At 40.7% G+C, this 25,752-nt stretch overlaps 1 protein-coding gene across 6 annotated transcripts in view; it reads right to left on the minus strand.

Moving 5' to 3' along the window:
- Positions 1 to 22,787, minus strand: part of KIZ (kizuna centrosomal protein) — a 119,229-nt gene extending 96,442 nt beyond the window's left edge. For 4 of the 6 annotated variants that reach the window (XM_009216635.2, XM_017945060.2, XM_003905133.3 and 1 more), the window contains exons 1-4: positions 22,571 to 22,765; positions 16,544 to 16,606; positions 12,210 to 12,372; positions 3,062 to 3,151 (exon numbers count right to left, since the gene is read on the minus strand). In XM_009216635.2, coding sequence (XP_009214899.1) covers positions 3,062 to 3,151; positions 12,210 to 12,372; positions 16,544 to 16,606; positions 22,571 to 22,659 — 405 coding nt within the window. In that variant the 5' untranslated portion in view covers positions 22,660 to 22,765. Of the gene's footprint in view, positions 1 to 3,061; positions 3,152 to 12,209; positions 12,373 to 16,543; positions 16,607 to 22,570 lie in introns of all 6 variants that reach the window. The other 2 variants (XM_017945061.2, XM_009216636.4) reach the window with 1 other exon arrangement.
- Positions 22,788 to 25,752: the final 2,965 nt, after the last annotated feature.

The following is a 25,752-nucleotide window of genomic DNA, read 5'->3' on the forward strand; positions in this document are numbered from 1 at the left end:
CTCTCATTCAAAAATGCCGTCTCAATCTTTCTTGAGGACATACATTTTTATGTGTTTTTATGTATATTTTCTAGTCACTGTTCTTCAACCGGAAGAACATGCCTAGAAACAGAGTTTGCCCCCAAAATAAAAAATAACTATATATATATATATAATAGAGGTGAAGAACTATTATAGTAAAATTTGTGAGGATTTGAGTGGGGCTTGAAATGTGCCTTTTTGGTAAGACACATTTTTTGTAAGCTAAGTAAATTCATAGTGGAAACAAGCATGGCAGATGAATAGACTATTAACCCTTCTAAGTGATGTATGATTCTAAAGAGCAGCCACTGGATGCAAGCAAACAATAGATGTCCTACACTAAAACTGAGCCAGGGTTTTACATTTATAAAATGGACACACACCACTTGATGACTTTTCTTGGCATCCACGTTACCGCCTATGGTTGAAAGCTGTACAGCCACTTAAAAAATATCTTTTTATAATTCAGAATGATCACCAATTTGATCGATCCTCTCCCCTTTATTAGTGTTTTCCACCTCAATGGCCATCCCCAATACAGGCCCTCCATTCTGTTAATTCTTCCTGTCTGAATGGAGCCTCATTTCCTCAGCTCCACATACTCCTCCCCAGGCTCATCCTGCACAGCACTGCCAGCCTCATCTTCCCGCAGCTGCACACATGGGATGTGACCGCTCTGCTCACAAGTCCTTCCTTCATTGGCCCCAACAGACACACACACACACACACACACACACACATACACACACACAAATTCGAAGAGGAAATCTCAGTTCTTAGCCTGGTACCATAGTTTCAGGCACCAAATCCCACAAGGTAGCTTTCCAGGCTCATTTTCTGCCACTGACTGGCATCCTGCCCATCCTTCTATGCCAGCTCACACACCACCTCCTCCACCAGGCCTGGGGTTACTCAATTCATGGGAAGCAGGACCTTCTTTCTTCTCACTGCTCATGCTTGTCCCATGTGACTGGCACTTTATCACACACTATTCTGTGTCTTAGAAAGAACATTGCTTTGTGAGAAGCACTTTGAAGGTAAGAAAATTGTGGCATTTATAGAGTGGCCTACTGTGGCTTCTCAAACAGAATATATGCCTAACAACTACTTACTGATTCAACCAGTGACTGTACTATGCTTCGAAAGGCCCTGGGCCAATGACCAAGACCAATTCATACGACTGCCCAAAGAAGACGAGCTTGGATTTCCACTAAACAATAAGACATAACTCATATGATAAGGAATTGTTCAGGAATTATAGAAGGAGTCACTAAAACATGATTTCGCTGAAATGCATTTACCTTTTAATTGTTTGAACATCAGTGGAAAATTAGAAAAGGCAAAATATAAATTTCTCAAAATGTTACCTAATTGATTCTTATACAGCCAATAGTCAAAGCTTTTAAGGAAATGACATCTTTCCATATAAATGAAAAGACTTCTAATTATTATATGTAAGATTTTAAGGGGTTGTCAACTGTATGTCTCTTGCCCTAATTTTAAATATGTCCTAAAAGGAGATTCCATAACTATATGCAAGGTAAAGAATCAGTGGGTAAGAAAAAAGAAGCTTCCGTTTTCCTGAAGTACCATTGACACTGCCGTGCTAAGAATATGTCTATCAAGAACGGCACAGAAAGAACTAACTGGCTTCTAGATTAAAACACATCAATTATTTCATGACCGAATGTCAAACAGAAAAACTGCTTGAATGCTTTAAAAGTCTATCACATCATACCACATTTGGCCTACACCGAATGGCATATTCATCATTTATCATTAAAGGCCTTTTTATATAGGTCAAGGTTGCTAGGGCTTGGTGTTTTGTATCTTACAGTTTAAAGAATGCTCTAAATTCTAGGGTTTTTTTTTAACTTTTTAATCTATGAGGAAGGAAAACGAAAACTTCCTATAAACTCAGATTAATGCCTGCTAATGCACGGAAGAAAGAAAAACTAAAACCTTCCTCCTACTATAAAAACAAAATAGTGTGGCCTCTGTTTCTTTTCTGATAAGAGTCTTAAATACCAAACAGTTAACTGCATAATAACATTTACTGGCAGCCAGGCAGCCTGCTTAGCAGATATATAAAGCAGGTAAAAGGAGAAAAAGTTAATTTCTTGGCTGAATGATTCCATCGGTAGCTATAGGGCAAACCTGAAAGTCTTTTAGTAAAGTAGCAGTTGATTCTTCTATCAATCTGTAGCACACATACTCTTCCAAGGAAAGCATTAAATATGAAAATCATATCCCGTTATCATCTGTTTCCAGCTTTCAGCCCAGTAAGCTTTTCTTAATGAATGCTGCAGCCTAAGGAACAAGCACGCTGTTGGCTTTTCTGAATAATGGAGTGATGCTACCATTTTTGCTTATTACAATATCGACTGGCTGAGGGGGTTTCACACATAGTCACAAGTGACTACTCTTGCCAGCATGCTCCAAGTTATTACAAGATGTTTTTAGACATTTCATCTAAAAGAGCTTTACTGCTTTTAGTGAAGAAAACATCTATGGTCTTGAACAGAATCATTTATATGGAGATAGGCGGGAGGATTAGAAGCCTGCAATACAGCAGATACATAGCAGAATTTATTTAAGTATTCCTTGCCGATCTTTTTGTCTATTGCTTAGATATGCAATCTGTTCTTTCCACTTTTTCTGTGCAAAGGTTAAAATGTACAGAATTATATATATTCACACAAATAAAAGAATCAAAATGCCATATTTTGTTTACTTTTCATTTAAAACACTTCTCAAACTAAGAAAACAGCAGCTACAAGGCATGATTTAGAAAAATAATTTTACCTACTGACAACATTGAGGTTTTCTTTAGAGTCTATCCTTTCTTCCCAAAGTAACTCCCTTTCAGCAAACTTAATTAGACATTAAAGCAATATTCTGTAAGCAAAAATCTTTAATCACTTAAGGTTTAATCAAATGGATCTTTCTAATAAGATGATTTTATTTAAAACAATATCTTAAAATATAAACACTCCAGAACTCCTCTGTTAACAGAAAGGTTATCAATTTAGTTTATTACCTTTTCTCTGTCTTCATCTTTCAGTTCACCTTTTAGTCCCGGACTATCTTTTGAGAGTAGCATCTTCTTAATTTGAGTCTCATATTCAAGCTAAACATAAACAAAGTTTGATTTTGTGATAAATATTTTTACAACTAGCACCTGTCTGTATACTGCAGTCTTTACAACATACAGGGAACACTGAAGTAGAAAGTAAAAGCTGATGTTGCCACGAAATTCACCTTATCTTAGAAAATGAACAATTTTGCAAATAACACATATCGAAAGTTGAATTTTACAAAATGCAACAATTTTTAAATAAAATAAGATTTGATGGATTTTTACTTTCATCAACTTAGCGAATAAAATCTTTATATATATATACACACACACACATATATGTATACAGTTTGATACTTTATCACAAAAATTCAATTCCTTTATTATGAAAGTAACACATTAGACAGTGTTTCCTTTTAGAAGTTTTGCCCCAAACAAAAGAAAAAAAAATCAATCCTACTGATTTCTTATCTGTATGATATCTACAAAATATCATGATTCTGATCGTCACAGCAATTGAGTATACTTGCTAGATCATCAACTTAAAACAAATTCCATTTTCTATGAATAAAAATATACTGCAGACATCAATGATCAGAATCCAGTTTGCTCTGGCACTAATAACTATATAAAGATGTCTGCATCATTACCACACTATAATTGGTGAAAGTGATTCAATCTTAAAATGACTTTTTCTTAAAAGCAAGGCATAAAAAAGCACTTTGATTCAGTACGCTAGTAATTAAAGCCTTAAAAAAGTCATGGATTGTGGTCCGTCACAGATAAGTATCAGAACATTTTCTAAATTAGGCAGGTATGCACTGTAATTAGAAACACACCTATGAGATGATGAAATTGAAAGCTGTTTCCTTAGTTCTCTGATTGAACATAAAATAGGCCCGAGCTTTGTTCTGACACACAAAAAACGAATGGGCACTAATAACCAAACTGATTTGTTTCTTTCAAAATATTCTGAAAGGTATTATTAATATATGCTGTCTCATTGTTAGTAACAGTTAGGTATGGATTTTTTTTTAACCAGCAGAGTACTATTAATATGATAGATGGCAGTAATTCTCTAAATAGATACCCAATTAAATGAAAATTTTATAAGGCCAGTACAAATGATAAAATAATAAACTAAGAATAGATAAAGCAATAACGAAGATACAATTTACATCTCTCTGTTCCATATCTATTCCTTTGAACTTAGAGGTGTTTACATTTTAACCACAAGAGCTTTAAACAGATATCCCTTACAGATTCCAAGGGACAGTATCTCAAAAAAATGGGGGATGAATTACAATACAAACATACAAGTTAAACAAAAATTCTTTCTTCCTATGACTACAAATGTTTTCTTACGCTCTTTGAGATCAATGAGCATTGTACCTGATTTCCTCATCATAGGATCATTTCAGAGCCATACCTTCCAAAGACAGAGCACTTTCTCAAAGAAATATGAGAGTTTTATTCAATTCATTTTGCTGAAGGAAAAAGGAAGTGATAACTGCATAAAGTCTTCCTAAAGAACAGAAAGAAGTATCTTTAAGAGCCCAATTTAGATTGCTCTCAATGCAACTGAAAAAGTCACTAAACTGTAGATACTCTTTTTCTAAACAATGCAAATAGAAATGGCACAATGAAGTTGCAGAGATACAATGATAAATTAATGATTGATACAGACTGTAAGCCTGCATCCCCTAGGACCATGGATTTCCATCAAAAAATGCTTTGTTCTCTTTTTTCTTTTTTTCCTTTTTATTTTTATATATAACACCTGGTTATTATCCATGTCCTGAACACTGGAAAGCAGGAGTTTTCCACAGTGCTCTCCAGAGCCTACTTATGCACCAGTAACATCTCCTGGTCTGGAGCCCCTCTAGGGATAAATAATTCCCTTATCTTCCCAGCCCCAACCCGAGAAAACTGTTTTAATAAACCCAAGAGCACTGAGTTAATCCATCAGGTAACTTGTTCTGTCACCGTATTGCTTCACAGCATTGGCTTGATGCTGCCCACCTAAACTTAGTAGGACCTTCCCATTTACTTCCTCACTATGCACGAGTAATTTATTTCAGTGGAATTAATGAAATCTGTTAACAATGACTGGGGGTTGATGGAGGTTCTCGCAGAAGTTTCTGGTCTCTGGAATTTCTCTCCAAGCTCACAAACGTTTTCCATTACGTTACTTTCTGTATTTTCACTTCCATCAGTTTCCCTTCAATCACTTTACTGTTTGCCTGAGAGTGTCACAACTACCTTTTTTTTGCCACAGACTTCCTTTTTCATTGTTTTTCAGGGTTGCTCAGCTAATTCTCAAGTTACAGAATAAGTGAATAATTGAACTGAATTGACATTTAAAATCTGCTGGCCATGTCACCTCGTATCAGAGTTGAGGAAATGGGTACAGAGAGTTACATAATGGGCTGATTTTATCCTCAGGTCAGTACGAGAGACGCGACTAAGATTCACAGTCTTTTGTCTTCTCTTCTCCTATTTTTTTCCAGTATCTGTGCTTCCTCTTAGATCGTGAACTTTTACCAAAGATATGGGGGAACGTTTATTTGTTCAACTAATGTATATTAACAGGCAAGACACTCTGGTTGATAAAAAATGGTATGTGCTACACACTTTGTCCTCCAGGGGCCTGAAGGTTGTGCCCTGCTCACAATGTCTGTCACAATCCTTAGTAGAAATCAAACCAGAGTTCAAAAGATGTGTTCTCAAATATTAGCCCCTTATAAGCATACATAACCTAATGACTGAATTTTCAAGGATAAACACATCTATTTTACTTTAATTTTTTTTTTTTTTTTTTTTTTTTTTGAGACAAGGTCTTGCTCTGTCACCCAGGCTGGAGTGCAGTGGCATGATCACAGCTCACTGCCCTTCAACCTCCCAAGCTTAATAAATCTTCCTACCTCAGTTTGCCAATAGCTGGGACTAGAGCACATGCCACCACGTCTAGCTAACTTTTTCTATTTTTTTGCAGGTTCTCATCATGTTGTCCAGGCCTGGAGAATCACATCTTTAAATAATGACATTATATATTCAAAACCCCTCTGCTATTAAACAGAAATGCTAACTGGGAAGGTATAATAAAGAGTATCATCAATACCACATTAGTTCTCACATACTAGTTCATGGTCCATAACAGAATGAGATAAAAAATACGGAAGAATTAATTTCAGTCAAGGAGGAAGTCTCGATGCTTACTGAGTGCTTATTATGTGCCATATTCTGGGTCAGATACTGAGAGCATTGAAATAATAAGACAAGGAGCTCACAGTGAAGTGGGAAAACAGACATGTAAACAATTATAATACCATGAAGGAAGTGCTTACTGAGATAATTATGACACAGACCTAAGGCAGGGCAGGGGGAAAAAGGCCTTCTAATTGAAGGAGGTATGAGATAATGTGGTGCTTTCAAGGAAATGCAAATTGTTCAGCATGCTTAAAGTACTGTGGATGATGTAAGACTGTGTGTGTGTGAGAGAGAGAGAGTGTGTGTGTGTACGTGTGCGGGAGATAAAGATGTAGAGAGACAGTGGGAAGATATGGGGGTGGAAGAGTTAGAGGATCTGGAAGAGACAGATTTGGGGGTAAGAAGAGGCAAGGAGACAGGAATAGGAGAGTGGGGAGAGATAAGAGGGAGAAATGGGGATGGCAGGAGAAGATGGAAGGGGACAAATTAGGGAAAGATGGGGAGAAAAAATGTGCACATGTCTGTGCATTCGTGTGAGAGAGACAGACAGAGAGAGTGAGTGTGTGTGTGTGTGCACATGTGTGTGCGCACGTGTTGGGAGGAGTAATAAGGGTGAGGCTGCTCTGTGCAGGCAGAGACCAGCGTCTGGACTTTGTCCTGAAAAGCCTTAGCCAGCATTTCAGGCCAAGGAGAGACCTAACCAGATGAAGACTCTTGTGCCTGCTATGGGGATCCTCCCCGAATGCCCTGACATGTCAGCCCCATGCCTGGCAATACTGCCATGAGGGAGGCTAAGGCAGATGCTGTTCTACACACGTCCCTGGGGCTTTTCTGGTCACTCCTAAGTTCTGGAATCTGGGGCTCCATGCCTAAGGCTTCTCAGAACCTGGGAAGCCTGCTCTGGGGAGCGTTTGGTTAATTCCCTACCACCTACAACCTTGCCCATCAGTCCTCAATCAATGCTGCTTAGGAGCTGCTGGACACATATCCCAAATGTGCAAACCACTTGCCAGAAGTTCCCTGTAGGATTCGGCGCTGGGCTGACTATGGTAGCTGGCTTAATCCCCCCTTGCCTACTGATATTCCTTATCTCCCAAATAAACCACTTACTGTCAAATCCCTGTTCTCCAGGTCTACTTCAGGGAGAACCCAACCTGAGACAAGGATAATGGGCACCTGAGTGAAACTGCTTTAAGTTAGGACCAACTAGGGCCCCTTTTACAAAAGCAACTAATACAGGGAGCAGGGGGGCGGAATGAGGGAGAGGAGGGCACACTCCTCACAGCATTGATACTAATATTTACATTCTTAGGTTTTTTTTAATTTATTTTATTATTATTAATTTTTTTTGGAGAGACAGGGTCTTGCTCTGTCACCAGGGCTAGACTGCAGTGCCACCATCATAGCTCACTATAGCCTCAACCTCCTGGGCTCAAATGATCCTCTCCCCATCTCAGATTCCTGAGCAGCTGAGACTACTGGTGCAGACCCCCAGAGTTGGCTAATTTTTAAATCTTTTGTGCAGATGGGGTCTCACTATGTTGCCCAGGCTGGTCTCGAATTCCTGGCCTTAAGTGATCCTCCCACCTCAGCCTCCTAAAGCACTGGGATTACAGGCATGAGCCACCATGCCCACACCTAATATTTACATTTTTGAACTGTTTATTCAGCCCCTTTATCCAACTGACAAGTAGCAACATAGATATAACACTATATTTTCAAAACTACATAACACGTCAATATCTTTTAAAAGCCCTAAAAATTATTATAGGCCTCCAAATAAAGTATTATGAGTCATAAAACCAGTTGACAGTGTTTTCAGCAATTCGCTCATTTTAAGAGATTTTAACATTATATAATGAACTGGGCCCAGCCCACCTCTACAAAGTGGGAGAAACTCACTTGGTATCAATTTGGGCAAAATCCCCACTTCTCTCACACTGCTTCACTTGGTTTCACTTTCTGGAATTCTACCAAGTTGAAGCTCATGTGTATTAACTGCAGTCTGTTCAAGGTGAAATACCTGTGGCATTTTGGGGTGTGTGGGCAATGCATTGTGAACACCTTTCTCCTAAGACTTATGTGAGGTCAATTAAGAAAGGAGGTGAAGATCTGATACCTGGATGGGCAGCATTAAGAGGAGACAAGTGGTTCTGGCATACCTGGGCCACCACTGGACACTGGCCCAAAAGGAAGAAGCAGAAAGAAATGGGAAAACACCAGAGACAAACATCCCCTATGTTGAACCTCAGCTCACTGCACAGCCTGCTGAAGAAGGTGGGATTACTGGTGGGGTCTCTGACATTGCTATCTGGGTTCGTAGGCACACAACAAACATTGGCTTTGGACCTAGGGTGACTGTCAAAGTCCAGTTCTCCATGGAACTCACATCCTTCCCGAGTGTAGTGCCATGATTTGGCCTTTTATGCTACTAGAAGAATTTTTTTTTTAAGGCATTCCTCATCCAAAATTCAAAAAAGGAATACCTACATAATTTTTGAACCATATTTATTAATAGAGCTTTTCATATTCCTATCTAGTTTGTCACGTTAAAATGGTACCCCATGTTGACAGTCTTTAGTAGCTCATACAAGTTTTTTTATAACATATCCTATTTTATATAACGAATGCTCTCAATATAAAAAAACTTTAAAAGATGATTCTTCCCTTCAAATTCCTTCCTCTCAAATTTGGCCATAATAAGAAATCAACAATTAAATGACGCCTTAATATGAAAATCAGCAGAAATTTTCTATTTTTCCTTTATTTTATTGGGAAGACAAAATTCCCTCCTTTGCCCATCACTTTCATTTTCTCCGTGAAATCTTTGAAAAGTGGTTTACAACATTGATACTGACAACTTTTTTTGAACTTTAAACATTTTTCACGAATACTAAAATAAAAAAATGGGGAGCTAAAACTTGCTATTGCCTGAGCACATTTAACCTGAGCACATATATCTTGGTTTCTAAATACCCCTCGCCATTAAAAAGAACCACAGCTCCTTGGATAGGAGGCTAATTCCATATCTGAGGGAGAAAAAATGTGAGGTGAACCTGGAATATCTTGTTATGCCCCAGATCAAAGAAGGCTCAGAATTAAGGGGGTTATGTCAAAAGGACACAGGAGCCAATCTAGAGAGACTCCCACTGGCCAAATATAAGACAATAAAATGACAAAAAGAATAATTACTGTAATTGATAACATACTAGTAAATAGAAATTCACAAGTCCATCATAACATTAAAAAAAAAAGGGGGTCTATGGCCATACCACCCTGAACACGCTTGCTCTCATCTGATCTTAAAGGCTAAGCAGGGTTGGGCCTTTTTCATACTTGGATGGGAGACTCCTGAGAATACCAGGTGCTGTTGTAGGCTAAAAAAAAAAGGGGGGGGGTGGTGAAAGAAAGAAAATAGGGAAAACGCTCTTTGTTATAGAGGAAAGCCAGTTAACAGAAGATACAATAAAACAGAAAATCACCATTTTTCAAAACCTCCACTAGAAATAACTGGTTCAGGCAAGGCTCATCTATGGGTCCTAAAACGATTAGGTAAAAGGATATTGAGGAACACAATATTCCCATGATGCCAACTCATCACTCCACAGATTAGTTACTAACATGCAAAGGGGAAAAAAATGTACCTTACAATAGAGACAACTAGAGATCATCATCTTAACCAACGGGTCAAAGTCAGCCTCACCCAGGGGCCACCTGACATCATGGGCCTCCTGATGGGATGCAGTTGGAAGTATAACCTCAGCTGTAACTGTTTAAATTAAAATTAATTAAAATTGGCAAAATTAAAAATACAGTCTTCAGTGTCACAAACCACATTTTAAGTGCTCAATAGCCATATATGAGCAGTAGCTGTATTAGATAGCATCAGTATATATACAGAACATTGCCATCACTGCAGAAAATTCTACTGGACAGTGCTTGTATAGACCACATTTCCAGTCCACAGGAAATAACAGGGGATGCTGTGCAAGTTAAATGATGCCTTAGATTCAGAATGTGGATCATTCTACAAGCAGATGAACTGCCTTTTCAAAACAGCCAATTACATGGGGAAAAAAAAGGAGGAATGGTAGGAGACTAAATTCAATTAAAAGAGACAAAAAAGGCACAATAATCAGTAACGCAAAAAACAATACGTGAGCCCTAGTTGGCTCCTGGTCTGGAAAAATAAGTTACTTTTTGGGAGAAGTGGGGAAATGCAAATATGAGCTGAATATTAAATAATATTATGTATGGGTGCAGTGGCTCAAACCTGTAATTCCAGCACTCTGGGAGGCCAAGTCAGGAGAATTGCTTGAGACCACGAGTTCAAGACCAGCCTGGGCAACATAGACCTCATCTCTATAAAAACTAAAAAATTAGCCAGGCATGGTAGTGCACACCTATAGTCCCAGCTTAAGGCTGAGGAAGGAGGCTTGCTTGAGCCTAGAAGGTTGAGGCTACCATAAGCCATGATCACGCCACTGCACTTCAGCCTGGATGACAGGGTGAGGCCCTGTCTCAAAAAACAAAATATTATGAAATCATTTTTAATCTTCTTAGATGTGATAATGGTATGATTATGTAGGAGACTGCCCCTGCATTTAGGAGATCCATGCTCAAATGCTTAGGAAAGAAATGTCATAACGCCTGCAGCAGACTTTCAATGGCTCAGAGAAAAGAAAAAAAATATACAAAGCAAATACAACAAGATATTTAAAACTATTGCATCTAAATGGAGAATTATGAGTGTTCATCACAATAATTATGTTAACTCTTCTGTGTATCTGATAATTTCACAATAAAAGGCTGAAGAAAAACTGCAGGGCAAAAGAAAAAAAAAAGGTAGGGGGGCTCAGTAGCAGGCTAGCAGGCAGAATACTGAATTCAACTCCTCCTGTGATCAATGTTAAGGTGGGTTAAATTGGACAACACCTGACCAGTGGAAATGGTGAGGATAAAGGCCTAGCTCCTGGCCCTCCACACTTGGCCTAATTTGTGAAGCAGCAGGTAGCCAAGCAGCAGCAGGTAGCCAAGCACCTGCACTTCAAGGGGAAAAAGGTGCCAGAACAAGAGAGGGCTGCAAGGGCAGTTACTCTGGGTCACACAGTCCAGGAGCATGAAGGTAAACTCCTCGGGGACAGTTCTATCTTTACTGCTGTCCCAATGCACTGTTTGCCAGAGAGGGGCCCCGACCACAGAAAAAGAACCCTTTCAAGACAGAATCAGTTTCTAGAGGGAACCCCAATGCTGCTCAAATTCAGTCATTCAGCCAACAAATACCATGCGTTACACCGTGCCAGGTACTGGCTAGTGATCTTGCCTGTGTTACAGATATCCCATTGATTCCTCAACTAAAGAAGAATCTTGGAAAATGTAGTTTCAAGTTCTCTGATAAAATTTAGCCATACAGTAATTCACAGAAAAAGCTGATACTTAATCCTAAGTATGAACAACTAAGCATTAGTGACTACCACTGATCTGAAAATTACTACTCATTATTTCTCATTTTAGCAAAAAAAAGATTAAAAACAAAACATAAACCTGGGGTGTGCACCTGTAATCTCAGCTACTCGAGTGGTACGCAGCTACATGGGGTGTGCACCTGTAATCTTAGCTACTCGGGTGGTACACAGCTACATGGCATGTGCACCTGTAATCTCAGCTACTCGGGAGGTACACAGCTATATGAGGTGTGCATCTGTAATCTCAGCTACTCGGGAGGTACACAGCTACATGGGGTGTGCATCTGTAATTCCAGCTACTCAGGAGGTTGAGACAGGAGGACTGCTTAAGTCCAGGAGTTCAAGTCCAGCCTGGGTAACACATTGAGGCCCCATCTTGAATAAATAAATAAATAAATAAATAAAATAAAACATAGTAAAAAACAGGAAGTCACCTTCAGTTTTTGAAGCTTCTCTGTATTTGTGGTGAAGTGTACAACATGAGCTTGGACACGCTCAAATCGCTTTAAATATTCTTGGTTTCGAGTACGAGCCTTCTTTTCAGATTCACATATTTCCTTCAGATAATTCTTTAGTTTTACATATTTCAGCTTAACTCTAGAAAATTAAAAGCAGTTTTAAAACAATGGACTAGACTTGGACAAATCTAAGAAAGAGAATTTTCTTTATCAAAATTGTTAATGAGACAATGTATTCTAAGATATTTTACCCAAACCACTAAAACCCAAAGGACAAAATGCATATACACATTTTTGGAGAGAGAAAATTAATGCAGTACCACTGAGCTATCATATCGGTTTCCTCTAAGCACAACTCCCCTGAGAAATATATACAAGACCACATTCTAACATTCACACAGTAAAGATTTCTATGGACTTATTTCTCAAAATTAAATGTGATTTCAAGAGTCGTGTCTATGTGGACATGTTTGACGAATGGCTCACTAAGATTCTTATACACAACAATTTCAAAAATAACTGCTCATAAGGAATTAAATCAAACTACAAATCACAATCCATAAAATTAAGAAATTTTAAAATGTTAATACCAAAAGCTCTCATTTAGATAACACAAACATACTTGTTAGAAATTGCAACAATATAATTCACTATTAAAACATTTTATAATAATATATGGACTGTAACTACTCCAACTGTGAAAAAACCTTTAAGACTCTTATCCAAAGTATAACAGCAAAAACATACTCTGCATTCCAATTTTTCTGTACATACAAAGACATATGGGATAGTTCAAGTTGTGCAGTCGATTTTTCTCATGGTACCAACGCCGTTAATCCTAACTCTTCTTCCCTGTTATACAGCATTTCAACTGTTGGCTCAATAAATTATTCAACATTCTTTCATCAAACAAAAATAAATTTTAAAATGACAAAAATATTCAAAACATTTTTTTGAATATTTGTTTGAATCAAAACAAAGATTTGCAAAGATGTTGGAGATGTCCAAAGTTGTTTAACAACAATTTTCAAGAAAGTCTTTATCGTGTTAATAATTCCATGCTTTGACCATGGTTGGCTGTCTTCATTTTTCTTTCTGAATAAAAACTGAAGACTGGTCTTATTGCTGCCCGTGTCTCTGCATTTTTGACGAGAGTAACTGTAATGGAGGTAGAACCTAACATACTGTCGTTCACACTCAGGCACTCAGTAAAGCTGCTGCTGGTGGTGTCTACATGGAGTGGGTACAACTGTACCATGCCTCTCCATCCAAATTCTAGTTCCATTCCAGCTAGCACATTAACCTTCAAAGCTGACCACATGACTGAGTAACTCATCTACCCATGCAATCATCCATATATTCAGCACTCCAAAGATAAAAGTCTTTCAGCTAAGGTCAACAAAGAAAACAATGAAATAAGTAAATATGGGATGAATGCTATGAGGGAAACTAAAAAGGACTTCTAGACACTGGGCAACCTGACCTAGCTGAAAGGGCCAGGGAGGTCTTCCCAGTGGAAATAATTTTCAGCTAAGACCTGAAAGATGGGTCGGGCACAGGGATTCACGCTTGTAATCCCAGCATTTTGGGAGGCCAAGGTGGGTGGGTCACCTGAGGTCTGGAGTTCGAGACCAGCCTAGCCAGAATGGTGAAACACTACCTCTACTAAAAATACAAAACTTGGCCGGGTGTGGTGGTGTGTGTCTGTAATCCCAGCTACTCAGGAGGCTGAGGCAGAAGAATTGCTTGAACCCGGGAGGCAGAGGCTGCAGTGAGCTGAGATCACACCACTGCACTCCAGCCTGGGCAACAGAGCAAGACCCTGTCTCTGAACAAAAAAAAAAAAAGACCTGAAAGATGAATGAGAGTTAATCAAAATTGATGAAGTCAAAAATGAAAAGATGAGGGGAAAACATTCCAAGTGGGGGAAACAGCATGTCAGAAAGCTCAAAGGCAAAACATAGGAAAAAGAATGTTGATGAAATTGTAATAAATAATAATTGGCTCCAGATCAGACACTGCTTTAAGGCTTTGTATGAATCTTGTTGAGTTCTCACAACTATCATTATTCCCATTTGACAGAAGAAGAAATGGAGGCGCACCAAATGTTGGAGTAATTGCCCCAAGGTCACTGGCTTAGAGCTGGTGAAGCTCAGATGGAACTGAAGCACCTAACCACAGGCCTAGAAGTTTATACTACATTACAAAACATCCCGTCATGCTTAAGAGCCTGACGTTTCAGTCAGTGTCAAATCTTAGGGAGAAGCTGGAGAGAGATGGTTATAATGTAAATTTAAAAGGGTGCAGATAACGGTGGGTCTGGTGGGCTGCTGGATGAGACACCTCTTGTGCCCACCTCACACCTCCTGGCCCGACCTTTTTTCTACCAGCCACAATCGCCATAGCCGCCACAGCCTACTGCATGCATGTGGAATAACCTGAGAGCATCTGCCTCTGCCTCAGCTGCACTTGGCATCTCAGGGCCACCGTTCTGAGTTTGCAGCACGGAAAAGCCTAGATGTGTGAAGGAGTTACCTCCACCTGGGGCCACACTTACCAGTGGGGGTCAGGAACCGGTAGGAGTACAGCCCCCTCTCCTTTCGCAGGAGTAGACACTGTGCAGAGCAGAAGGGTAGTCTACACTGCTCCTCTGAAGGCTCCTCTGAAGGTCTGGAGCGACTAAAGCCCCAGGTGCTCACTGCAGTGAACAGCTCTTATTTTGGTCTGCCCAGCCATGCTCTCCAATTTTAGGTGACCACCTTGTCAAATAAATTACCACCTATACACAGATCCTCGTCTCAGACTCTGCCTTCTGGCAGGTACTAGGTGGAGGCAGCCTTGTTTGGATTTTCTTCTACAGGCAATCTAAGCAAGCCTATTTTTAGTAAATCATATCCTCTGTCTTCCAGGAAACAGTAAGAGGCTGGCAAAGCAGCAGCAGCTCAGTGAAATGACAGTTTGGTAAAAGTGTCCATCCTTTTCTCGCACTTGCCCCTCCCACCACCAGAAGGCCAGGAGGCTTCCCAAGAACAGACTGCATGAAACGTCTACACACAATCTTCTGCCCTTTAGCCATGGGCTAGAAAAATGGCAGCTGCCAAGGATCCCCTTAGACTTGGGCCCACTCTTGAGGCCACAGCATCCACAATGCTGGCTATTTCTTTCGCACACAAAACAACTGATTTCTTGTCTCTTTCAGAGTTACCAGAGACATATGGCTGTCTACCTCAACTGGAAGGTCTGGAAGTACACTAAATCTTAAAACTAAAGAACAATTTTGAAGACAAGAGAAAGAACTGACCTAATAGGTAATCTGACTTTAAAGGATTCTTGGCCTCTCTCTCTTCTGGATGAGATCTTTTCATTTCTCACTTATAGTGTGACATTGATAAATTACAAATTGAATGCTATCAAAGCCAGAAGTTCTTCACATGAATAATATAAGAGGTAATGCCATACTTTTGGCTTAAGGATAAAGTTCAGTTTTTATAAAATAGAAATTAAAATATTTAAAATCTGCTCTTAATCGTGGAGGAAGAAACCTAAAAAGGATAATATGTACAATATATTATTCACTACTAATAATTTTAATAGTCATTCTCACATACCCATGAACAAATGAGATACCAGGTAACCATGCCTACAGTAGTACACTGAAAGATCAACTACAGTAATTATGTCTTCATCATCACACAAGCTCAATGTGTTTAAACTGCAACCAAAAAGATAAGGCTATGAAATAAAACAAATACAAAATAATGAAAATAACATATTTTGATCTCATATCGATTTTAACCAAATGTATTTGATAGTAATTATATTAAACTGTACTGTTTATTTCAAATTATTACACACTAAAAATAAGAGAATGGTGAGAGTACTCCAACTAGGCCGGGCACGGTGGCTCACTGCTGTAATCCCAGCATTTTGGGAGACAGAAGCGTGGGAATCACTTGAGGTCAGGAGTTCAAGACCAGCCTGGCCAGCATGGTGAAACTCAGTCTCTACTAAAAATAGAAAAATTAGCTGGTGTGGTGGCACGCACCTGTAATCCCAGGTATCCCAGCTACTTGTGAGGCTAAAGCAGGAGAACTGCTTGAACCCAGGAGGCAGAGGTTACAATGAGCCGAGATCACACCACTGCACTCAAGCCTGGGCAAAACAGCAAGACTCCATCTCAAAAAAACAAAACAAAACAAAACCAAAAAAACAGTACTCTAACTACAATATTTAGGGCATAACATTAGAGTTAAATTTTTGATTAATATATGGAACCTGGCTTGAAAACGGTTCCCACTGTCGTCTCTTACCTGCATGTATCAGACTGATTATATTCATAAAGTTTCTTTTCCAGGTCCAATCTCTTCTTTTCACTATAATAAAAAACATTTTATAAGCAATTACACTGATAAGTAATAGGGAGTTGGATTTAGACCATGCTTTTCTTCGAAATCATGTCTTTGTTACAAGGTGTTGATTAGAGGTCAAAAAACCCCCAAATACCAAATCACACCTTTGTGAGAATGCTTCTCTGGTCTAAGAAGCAGAAAATGACAGATGCATCTAAAGCAAATGACACAAAAGTACGCAGCAGTCACCAGGGAAATCTAAAAAACAAAATGAACACCAATAAGAGACAAAAGAATAAAATCCACAAAGTAAACAGGGAAATGCAATAGGAAAAGTCTGGGAAGCAGGTGCCTTCATTTAGCAAGTATTTCCTGAGTGCCTATGAAGACCCAGGTACTGTTCTAGGCCTGGAGACTAACATGGTGAACTAGCCAGCCAAGACCCCTGCTCTCAGAGAGTTGACATTGTAGGGAGAAGGACAGATAATAATAAACAAGGTAAGTATATAAAATGTAATGTGGCCAGACTTCTCTGAGTCGCCGGCATTTCAGTGATGGGGTCCCATTAGATCTTGAGTGCAGACTGAAGACTGGTGGCTTGCTCTGCTTTCAACCAGACAAGCCTGGGCACAGCCAAGTGGATGAGCCAGAGAAAGGCCTCTGAAAAGTAAACCCGGCCTCACTTACATCTGATGAAGACCAGGTCTTCTAAGACTATCATTTCAAATTTGGAGGGATTTCTTTTTATAACTCTGTAATGGTGCCACTATTTGTCACAGGTTGCTGTTTTCCTGGAGCTACTACCAGTAAAGACTGAACCTGTGCTGTTCAGGTGAGTGCTAGCAGTAAGCTAAGGAGAAAGCCTGTCTTACCCCACAACCAGCCTGGGCAAGGGCGAGGGGGTACTGGGCAGCAGAGGAAGCAGAGGCAGCCAAAACCAGGGGGCTGAGAGGTAAAACTCATGAAGCCATTCAGTCCCAAGAAGAGTGCCTAGGAGGATTAGCCACAGAGGGTTCCATTTGAGCACTACTATTTTGCTTCAATCCCACCTAACTGAAGCTAAATTGCTAATCTAAATTAACATTAAGTAAGGCAAAGAAAGAAACCACATAATATCCTATGCAAGCGAAGAATCCTAAACAAAAGGCTGTGAAATAAAGATAAGGACTCCAACAGAGGTGATCTCAGGTTGGCTTCCTGAGGGAAAGGGGCTGGCCCCATGTTTCATTTGCGAGCTCTTATCAGTTTCTATATTTCTTCAGATAGTTATTTTCCTTAAAAAAAAAAAAAAAAAAGATCATCCCAAAAGTCACTGTTAGCTACATTACAGGTTAAATAAGTTTATTTCCTTTGCATAATGTTAAATGGAAACTACTATTTAACCAAAATTCATTTAATGGGAAAACAGGGTCCAAAATCCAGACACAGAATCTTCACTTGGGGAACACAACCCCAGGGTTGGGGTATGCCTATGTTAAAAAGGAAAAAAAAAGATTAAAAGGAAAAAAAAATTACAAAAACACACATTTTTAACTAATAGCATCACAGATCTTTACTTTCTCACTAGTAAGAGTGAACTTAGAAGTGAAGGAAAAATAGCATAATTGCTTCCACATTTGAAATTTTTATTAGTTACCATTCGCCCCCCACAGTTTCACGATCAATTGGGTACTTAGTTTATACAGAATGAATGACTGGATAGTGTGAGCAACTTGTCATTAAATTACAAGGACAGGAAGGCCTCTAAATACATCTATGACCCTGTGCCCAGACGTAGTGCTTTATTTCTGTTGTATTCCTAAAAAAGCATGACTGCAGTCTGGTAATGAGACACCATCAGATATATTCAGCTTGAGGGTCACCCTCTAGAATGAAAGCTGTACTCTATGAACTTGTCAGGAACATGAAAGACAGGGAAAGATGGAGGAATCGTTCCAGATGTGGGGAGACCGAAGAGACATGGCAGCCAAATGCAAGCAGGGTACCCAGGTGAGCCACTGGACCAGGGGGAAAAAAAGGGAGCATCGTTAAGATAGCTGGTGAAATATGATGGGGTCTGTGGACTGGGTTCACCACTAGGAGGGCTGTATGGTGTGATTATGTACAAGAACATCCTTGGTTTCTGGAAAGACACATTGAAGATTTTAGGAGTGATGGGGCATCATATAGGCACTTCTCAAATAGATCAGAAAAGGCTAATGGTTTCAGAGAGACATTTAAATAGATACACAACAGATATCTCAGTGTCAAAAATCTAATAAAATGTTAATAGTTGAGGGATCTGGGTGACAGGAACACTGGAGGTCTTTGTCCTACATTTGCAATTTTTTTGTAAGCTAGAATTTACTTTATATATATATTTTATATAATATATATTTATATATTTTATATACTTTATATATATTACTTTATATTATATATATATATATGTATATGTATATGTATTTTTTTTTAGGCAGAGTCTCGCTCTGTTGCCCAGACTGGAGTGCAGTGGCACAATCTCGGCTCACTGCAACCTCTCCCTCCTGGGTTTAAGGGATTCTGCTTCAGCTTCCCAAGTAACTGGGATTACAGGTGTGCACCACCACACCCAGCTAATTTTTGTATTTTTAGTAGAGACAGGGTTTTGCCACATTGGCCAGGCTGGTCTCAAACTCCTGACCTCAGGTGATCCGCCCACCTCTGCCTCTCAAAGTGCTGGGATTACAGGTGTGAGCCTCCACGCCCAGCCACTTTAAATTGATTTCTAAAATTCACCTGTGACCTCTAGTGAAAAAGGACCACAGTCACGTTGGAAATCCATCACCTCCCAAGCAGCAAGTTCTTCTTAGTAATGAATGTAAAATTTACTTGTAAAACATCTTCAGCAGATGCAGACATTGCTGCTCACACTTCTCTATCACAACACTTCATACCCTGACAATCAAACTCCTCTTGGCTTTCTCTCCCAGGCAAAACGGTGCTAATCGTGTTTACTCTTCTTCACAGGCCTATTTTCTAGCCCCTCATCCACACTGCAGCACCTTTGAATGCTGAGTCCTCCATGTCTTTTTAAAATTTAATACTAAAAACCAGGTATTTGCCTCAACGAAAAGCCTTTCCATGGCTTGCAATTCCTACATATTAAATCTCTATTTCAGAATCTTTGAAACCCCCATCCCTGGGATGCTTACCCACAGTTCATGTTTTCAGTCACCCCTCACTTGGACCTTTCAGTTTTACACAGCTAAGTGATCCTTAGCTAGCTGAGTTTTCTACTTTTAAGCCACTTGTTATTCTGTTTTTGTCTCGATACCACAATTCTATACCATCTTCAGCTTACTCCACTAATATCTCAGTGTCAGTTTCTAGACTATTATGATATCTTACTCTGAATCAATATAGGCACTGAAAAAACCGTGGCTGGCTAATGGGCCCTTTTAAAAGGATGTTTTTATATAACTGTAAGAGCCAATTCCACTCATAAGTTTCTGCCATGCTTGTGGGTGTTATACACACTGTAACAAGTCACTCCATTAGATTCTTTTATAGATTCAATTATTGACTTCCACCACAATGCAGAGAAAACACTGTACACATATAGGAAAACATTCAGACGATAAAATCACATCTATGTATAGCTACAGTTAAGATGACTTGGGCTAGAAATATGTTGGTTATTTGACCAGCTAACATTGCAATGACCACCTCTAAAAGGGCTAAGAGGGAGTTTTGGTTTTTTTTTTGTCTCCCACTTCCCAGAAGTTTCTGGATTGATAAAGCAGCTGTGACTACCTAGGGTTGCAACCTACGAAATGACTCAGGAATTTTAGGAGACAGTGGTATCTGTGATCACTGGGATGGTTTGTGTTTGTTTGCTTAAAAAGGTACATCCAAGGCCAGGTGCAGTGGCTCACACCTGTAATCCCAACACTTTGGAAGGCAGAGGCAGGCAGATTACCTGAGGTCAGGGGTTCGAGATCAGCCTGGCAAACATGAGGAAACCCCATGTCCACTAAAAATACAAAAATTAGCTGGGGTTGGTGGTGTACACCTGTAATCCCAGCTACTTGGGAGGCTGAGGCAGGACAATCGCTTGAACCTGTGAGGCGGGGGTTGCAGTGAGCCGAGATTATGCCATTGCACTCTAGCCTGGGCAATAGAGACTATGTCTCAAACAAACAAACAAACAAACAAAAAGGTACATCCAAACACTCAAATTGGATACAGACAATAATATTCTTTACACATTGCTTTGCAAAACTACAGCTTTCGGCTTTTTTTTTCTTGTTTTACTTTAAGGCCCATTATACTAGCAAAGAGAAAAAGAAAAAATCTGCGGCCTTACTTTGCATATTAGTCAAGCCTCCTCATTCCTGGTGAAGAACCAAGGTTCAGAGAGGTGGAGCAACCTGCTCAAGGTCACACAATTGTTCGCGGACTAGAATCCAGGTTTTGATGTTTCTACTGGAGCCTTTTCTGTATCTAGAATTATTTGCCTCTGTAACTGTGTGCAATGTGCATTAACCTGAGTTAATTATAAATTCTTAAAATGAAAAATGAACACACACAGCAACAGATTTGTACTGACTTAAAAATAAAACAAACCTCCAAATGCAGAACCGTGAACAGGCTATAAAATTTGACTCAAATTCCTTATATATTTTCAACAGCCTCACCTTGTTTAATAATTAAAGGAATAAGTGTTAATCATAAAGTACATAATCATTATACAGTTATTGTGCCATAAGGACTATAAACAGCCAGGTGTTCCTAGCACAGGAAACAAAAATAACTTACAATTAATAGTTCAGAAAGAATGCCATTTATGAGTGCTGTAAGAATGCCAAGAGTCACAAAAGTGAGGGAATGGGTTGAAACTGGGAAAGCTCTGCAGGAATTGATTTATTTTTAAAGTTAGAAATTAAGAGGTCACTGATATAGGTGAACGATGATATGTCAGAAAGAAAATAGGATGTGGAAAAGGAGTACAAGGTAAAAGAAAATGCTAATGACAACTAAGGAAGCCTGTTGTAGATGCTCTGTAAATATCTGACAAGAACTAAATCTAGCATAAGATAAATGTAATTCCTTTACAAAATCACTTACTTCTGCCTTTATTTTCCATGTAATTATTGTTATCATTTTAGCATTGTCACACCCACAGCTCTCCTGTTCACTAGAACGATTTTGTAACTTTTAACATTCATTAAATGTTTTGTTTATCAAGAGATCCAAAAATCTATTTCCTTTCTTGTCAACTAACGAGATTTACAACTTCAATTAACTTAGCAGCTAAATAAGAGGTCCAGCAATTTATCTTTCACGTGGTTATTTATAGTACATTGCGTTATAATTTTCTCTCTATATGCACTCTTAGCTCTAGCTGTTTTCAGTGGTTCCCATCTTTCATATCTTAATCAAAGGCATCACGAACCCTCTGGAAGCTGGACTTCTCTGGCTGGAAATTTCATCCCTTCGCTGGAAATCTAGCCAGCCCTCGCTCCCCTCAAAAGTCTCCTGAGTTTAAACAGGGCACATGTTTGACACACACACACACAACCGTCTGCGTTCCAGGACCTGTCATCATTGATGCAGTGCAGCTGTCACGGCGGGATGACAATTTGAAGAGAGAGTTGGGAGGGGGCCTGTAAAAGGGGGCAAGAGAAACTCATAAGGCTTGATGGAGAGTGACAGGCAGAAGAACTCCCACTTTCACTTCTGGGCAAATTCTGTGACGCGGCCGCATTCTCAAACCGGAGACCAGGCTTTAGCTGCTACTGAAGGGGGCACGGGGCGGTCTCTCACCTCTCTCCTCTCCCACCCCCAGTACAGGGGGTGGCTCTAGTAAACGTTGTCCTCCAGGCCCCACTGGGAGCCTGGGGGGCGTTTCGCGCGGGCCTGGACCCCGGGGAACCTCGGGCGGGGGAGCGGGAAGGAAAAGCGGGCAGGGCACGCAGAAGACCCTCGGCGCGGGCCGACTCCCCACCCCCACTCCAGTGCCCTTACCTGTCCCGCAGCCCATGCTGGAGTTGGCCCAGCCTCTCGTAGTAGTCGGGACTCGACAGAGGCACGGACGATGCGAGGGTCCAGTTCATGCTGCTGTCGCTGTGCCAGCTCAGCACAGCCTCTGGGCGGCCGTTGGGCCGAGGTTGCCGGAGGAGACCGCCCCACCATGCACCGCGGGTAAACACCGCGCCGGGCAGCCTGCAGGAGGCGGGGCAAGACGCCGTGGGGGCGGGGCGCCGCTGACGGACGGGGCGGAGGCCGAATTTGTGGGGGGCGGGACGAATAACTGCATGGGGCGGGGAAGAGGCGTGGTAGAGGCGGGGCGTCGTGAGGCAGGCGCTGGGCTACGTGAGGCCCCGGCGGACCACGTCGGAGGGGCGGGCGCTCGGGGCTCTCTCCTCTCCCCATTGGCACCCGCGTCTCCTTTCCCGTCACCTTCCAGAATTCGCACAAACTACGTTAACGTTGCAAGGCTCAGTCCCTCCCTTTCTTCCGTCTCTCCTCGCTTGCTTTTCCTCGGCCTCCTTTCTTGCCAGGATTTGTTGAGTGCCAGGCACTGTGCTAAGCTTGTTCTATTATATCAGCACTCAAACGCGACACAAAACGCCACACAAAAAAAAGACAAACCCTCAAATGCTAAACAGCTGTGCTCAGCCCCGACAGTGGACCAACCCCTTACTCGAAAATCCGTGCTGAATCTGAGGATGTGTTTATTGTTCCAGGTGCCAGTATCGTTGGCGAGAGGGAAAAGTTGCTAACTAGTTGCTTGGGAAGCAGACGTTTGTGCAGACAGCTCTAATGGACAGTGCTCCTAATGTCTTGTAGGATCCTCTAGCAGGAGCCCTGGATTCCCTATCCACGTCCCAGCTGCCAGGCCGTCTGCAAGTCACCCCAGGTTTCCTCATATGTAAAATGGGAGGCTGTTAACACAGGATTAGTTTAGGATTCGATTGTTAATATGTGTTAGTGTTTGTAAGAGGGCCCAGCATATAGAAAGCATCAGGTTTTATTATCGTCACCAACGTGGGGAAAAAGCTTCCTGAAGGAAGCCAACCATATTCCAAAACCCACTGGGCAGAAAAATTAAGCCTCAGCCTGCCTGCCTGCCTGCCTGCCTGCCTGCCTGCCTTTTCTTTTCTTTTTCCTTTTTTTCTTTCTTTCTTTCTTTTTTTTTTTTTTTTGAGACAGAGTCTCACTGTGTTGCCCAGGCTGGAGTGCAGTGGCGTGATCTCGGCTCACTGCACCCTCTGCCTCCCGGGTTCAAGAGATTCTCGTGCCTCAGCCTCCTGAATAACTGGGATTACAGGTGTGCGCTACCACACCCAGATAATTTTTTGGGGGGGGAGTATTTTTTGTATTTTAAGAAGAGACGGGGTGTCACCATGTTGGCCAGGCTGGTCTCGAACTCCCGACCTCAGGTGATCCACCCACTTTGGCCTCCGGAAGTGTTAGGATTACTGGCGTGAGCCACCATGCCCGGCCTGTAGAGTTTCTTTAGTCTCTTATTCTTCACTTCTTTTGGTTTCTTTCCTATGCCATTAATTTTACTTACACATACAAGGTGCAAGGTGTGACAAACTAAAACTGTAAGAGAGATGGAACACTCAAAGGCCAACAACACAAAACTGTGATTTTACTCAGCCTTCTGTTCACATTTGCCAGGTCCAGGGCAAGAGTGTGAATGGAGGCCCTCATACCGTCTGCCTAAATATTAAATTATAATTCAAGATAACAAACTGTAGGTAAAATATGTGTTCTCCTCTCCACTTTGACCAATATGCCTTCTTAAGAACCTGGAAAACCAGGGTGGAATATAGTTTGCCTGCTTCTCCAGCTCCCCCCAACCCCATTTCCCACCCCAGGCTCAGTTTGCACTGTGAGGGGTCTCATACACAGGCAGGGATGTGTGTGCCTGCCTCTTCTCCTCCTCCTTGTCCAGCCAACAAGTCCCAACTCTGCTCACATCCCCACCTCAGCATCCTCTTGGCCTGGCAGTGAGCATGCCAGTGATGGTTACCCTTGCAGGAAAGACCCAGCCAAGAGGTCTTTTAAAGCCTTAGAAAGCAGCTTAGGTCCCTTTGAGCAGGGAAGGTAAGGGTGTTGGGTACTTAGAATGTGTTCTAGGAGAACATGTGTGTGTATGTGTGTGAGCACCCCAGGTGGGCCTGTCATCTGGCCCTGGGACCTCCTTGCCTTGCGTGGAGCAGCATGGGCAGACAAGGGCTAGAACAGACTCTGTAATACACAGAAGCCAGGGCAGAGGCCTTCTTGCCCTGGTCTAAGGGTAGCACTGATGCGACTTTTATTTAGTTGTTATTCAGATTATATCCAATTGATTCAGTGGTAACGTGCAAAGGTTTATTTTAATGAGTTTAGTGTAACTTACATTTTACTACAACCCTGGCAAAAAAAAGAAAAGCATAAAATTTTTAGGATATTGTATTTAGGACCATGCTCCCAGGTTAGTTTTTGTTGTTGTTGTTGTTGTTTTTTAAGAAAAAGAATCCCCAAACAATTAATGTAACTATTTTCAGCAAGTAGCACAGAGTAAGGCAGATGAGGCAGTCATTTAGCACCCCAAATTTTTATTAGGCCATTTTAGAAGAACCTAAAATTAAATGTAATTAAACAGTAAATAGATAATTCAAAATAATTATAATTTGCATCCTATGGTTGATTCATTAATGACGTATGACAAATCTAGATGTGGGATCTCCTTTATTAACAATAACACACAGCAAACAAAAGGAATATTTCTAGAGTATTTATGCTAAAATTATGCATTTTAAATGGTGATAGGCTTTCAATAAATTCTGAGTTCTTCACTTTGAATATTTAATTTGCTAGAGGCCTCTATTTTAATATTTTTCTTCAAACCCTTTATTTAGCTGAGCTGATTTCTGTAAGCAGCCCTGCTTTTGGCTCACTGGACCAAGGGTCATCAAGTCTGCCTAGATCAAGGCTTCCTCTAAGTCCTAGAATGTCTTAGCTAGAATTTAGAGGGAGTCTATCCCCACCCCATTGTTTTACAGGGGGAAAAGGGTTCAGGGCAGATAAGGGACTTGGCCAAAGTCACATAGCTGGAAATCTACGTAATATTAACGAGTCTGGTCCAAAATATGGATCCCTAGTGGTCCCATTAAGCAAACAGCGAGGGAAGCCAGAGTTTCGGCCCAGAAGTC

The sequence above is a fragment of the Papio anubis genome, chromosome 16 (assembly GCF_008728515.1).
Source record: "Papio anubis isolate 15944 chromosome 16, Panubis1.0, whole genome shotgun sequence".
Taxonomy (NCBI): Eukaryota; Metazoa; Chordata; class Mammalia; order Primates; family Cercopithecidae; genus Papio; species Papio anubis.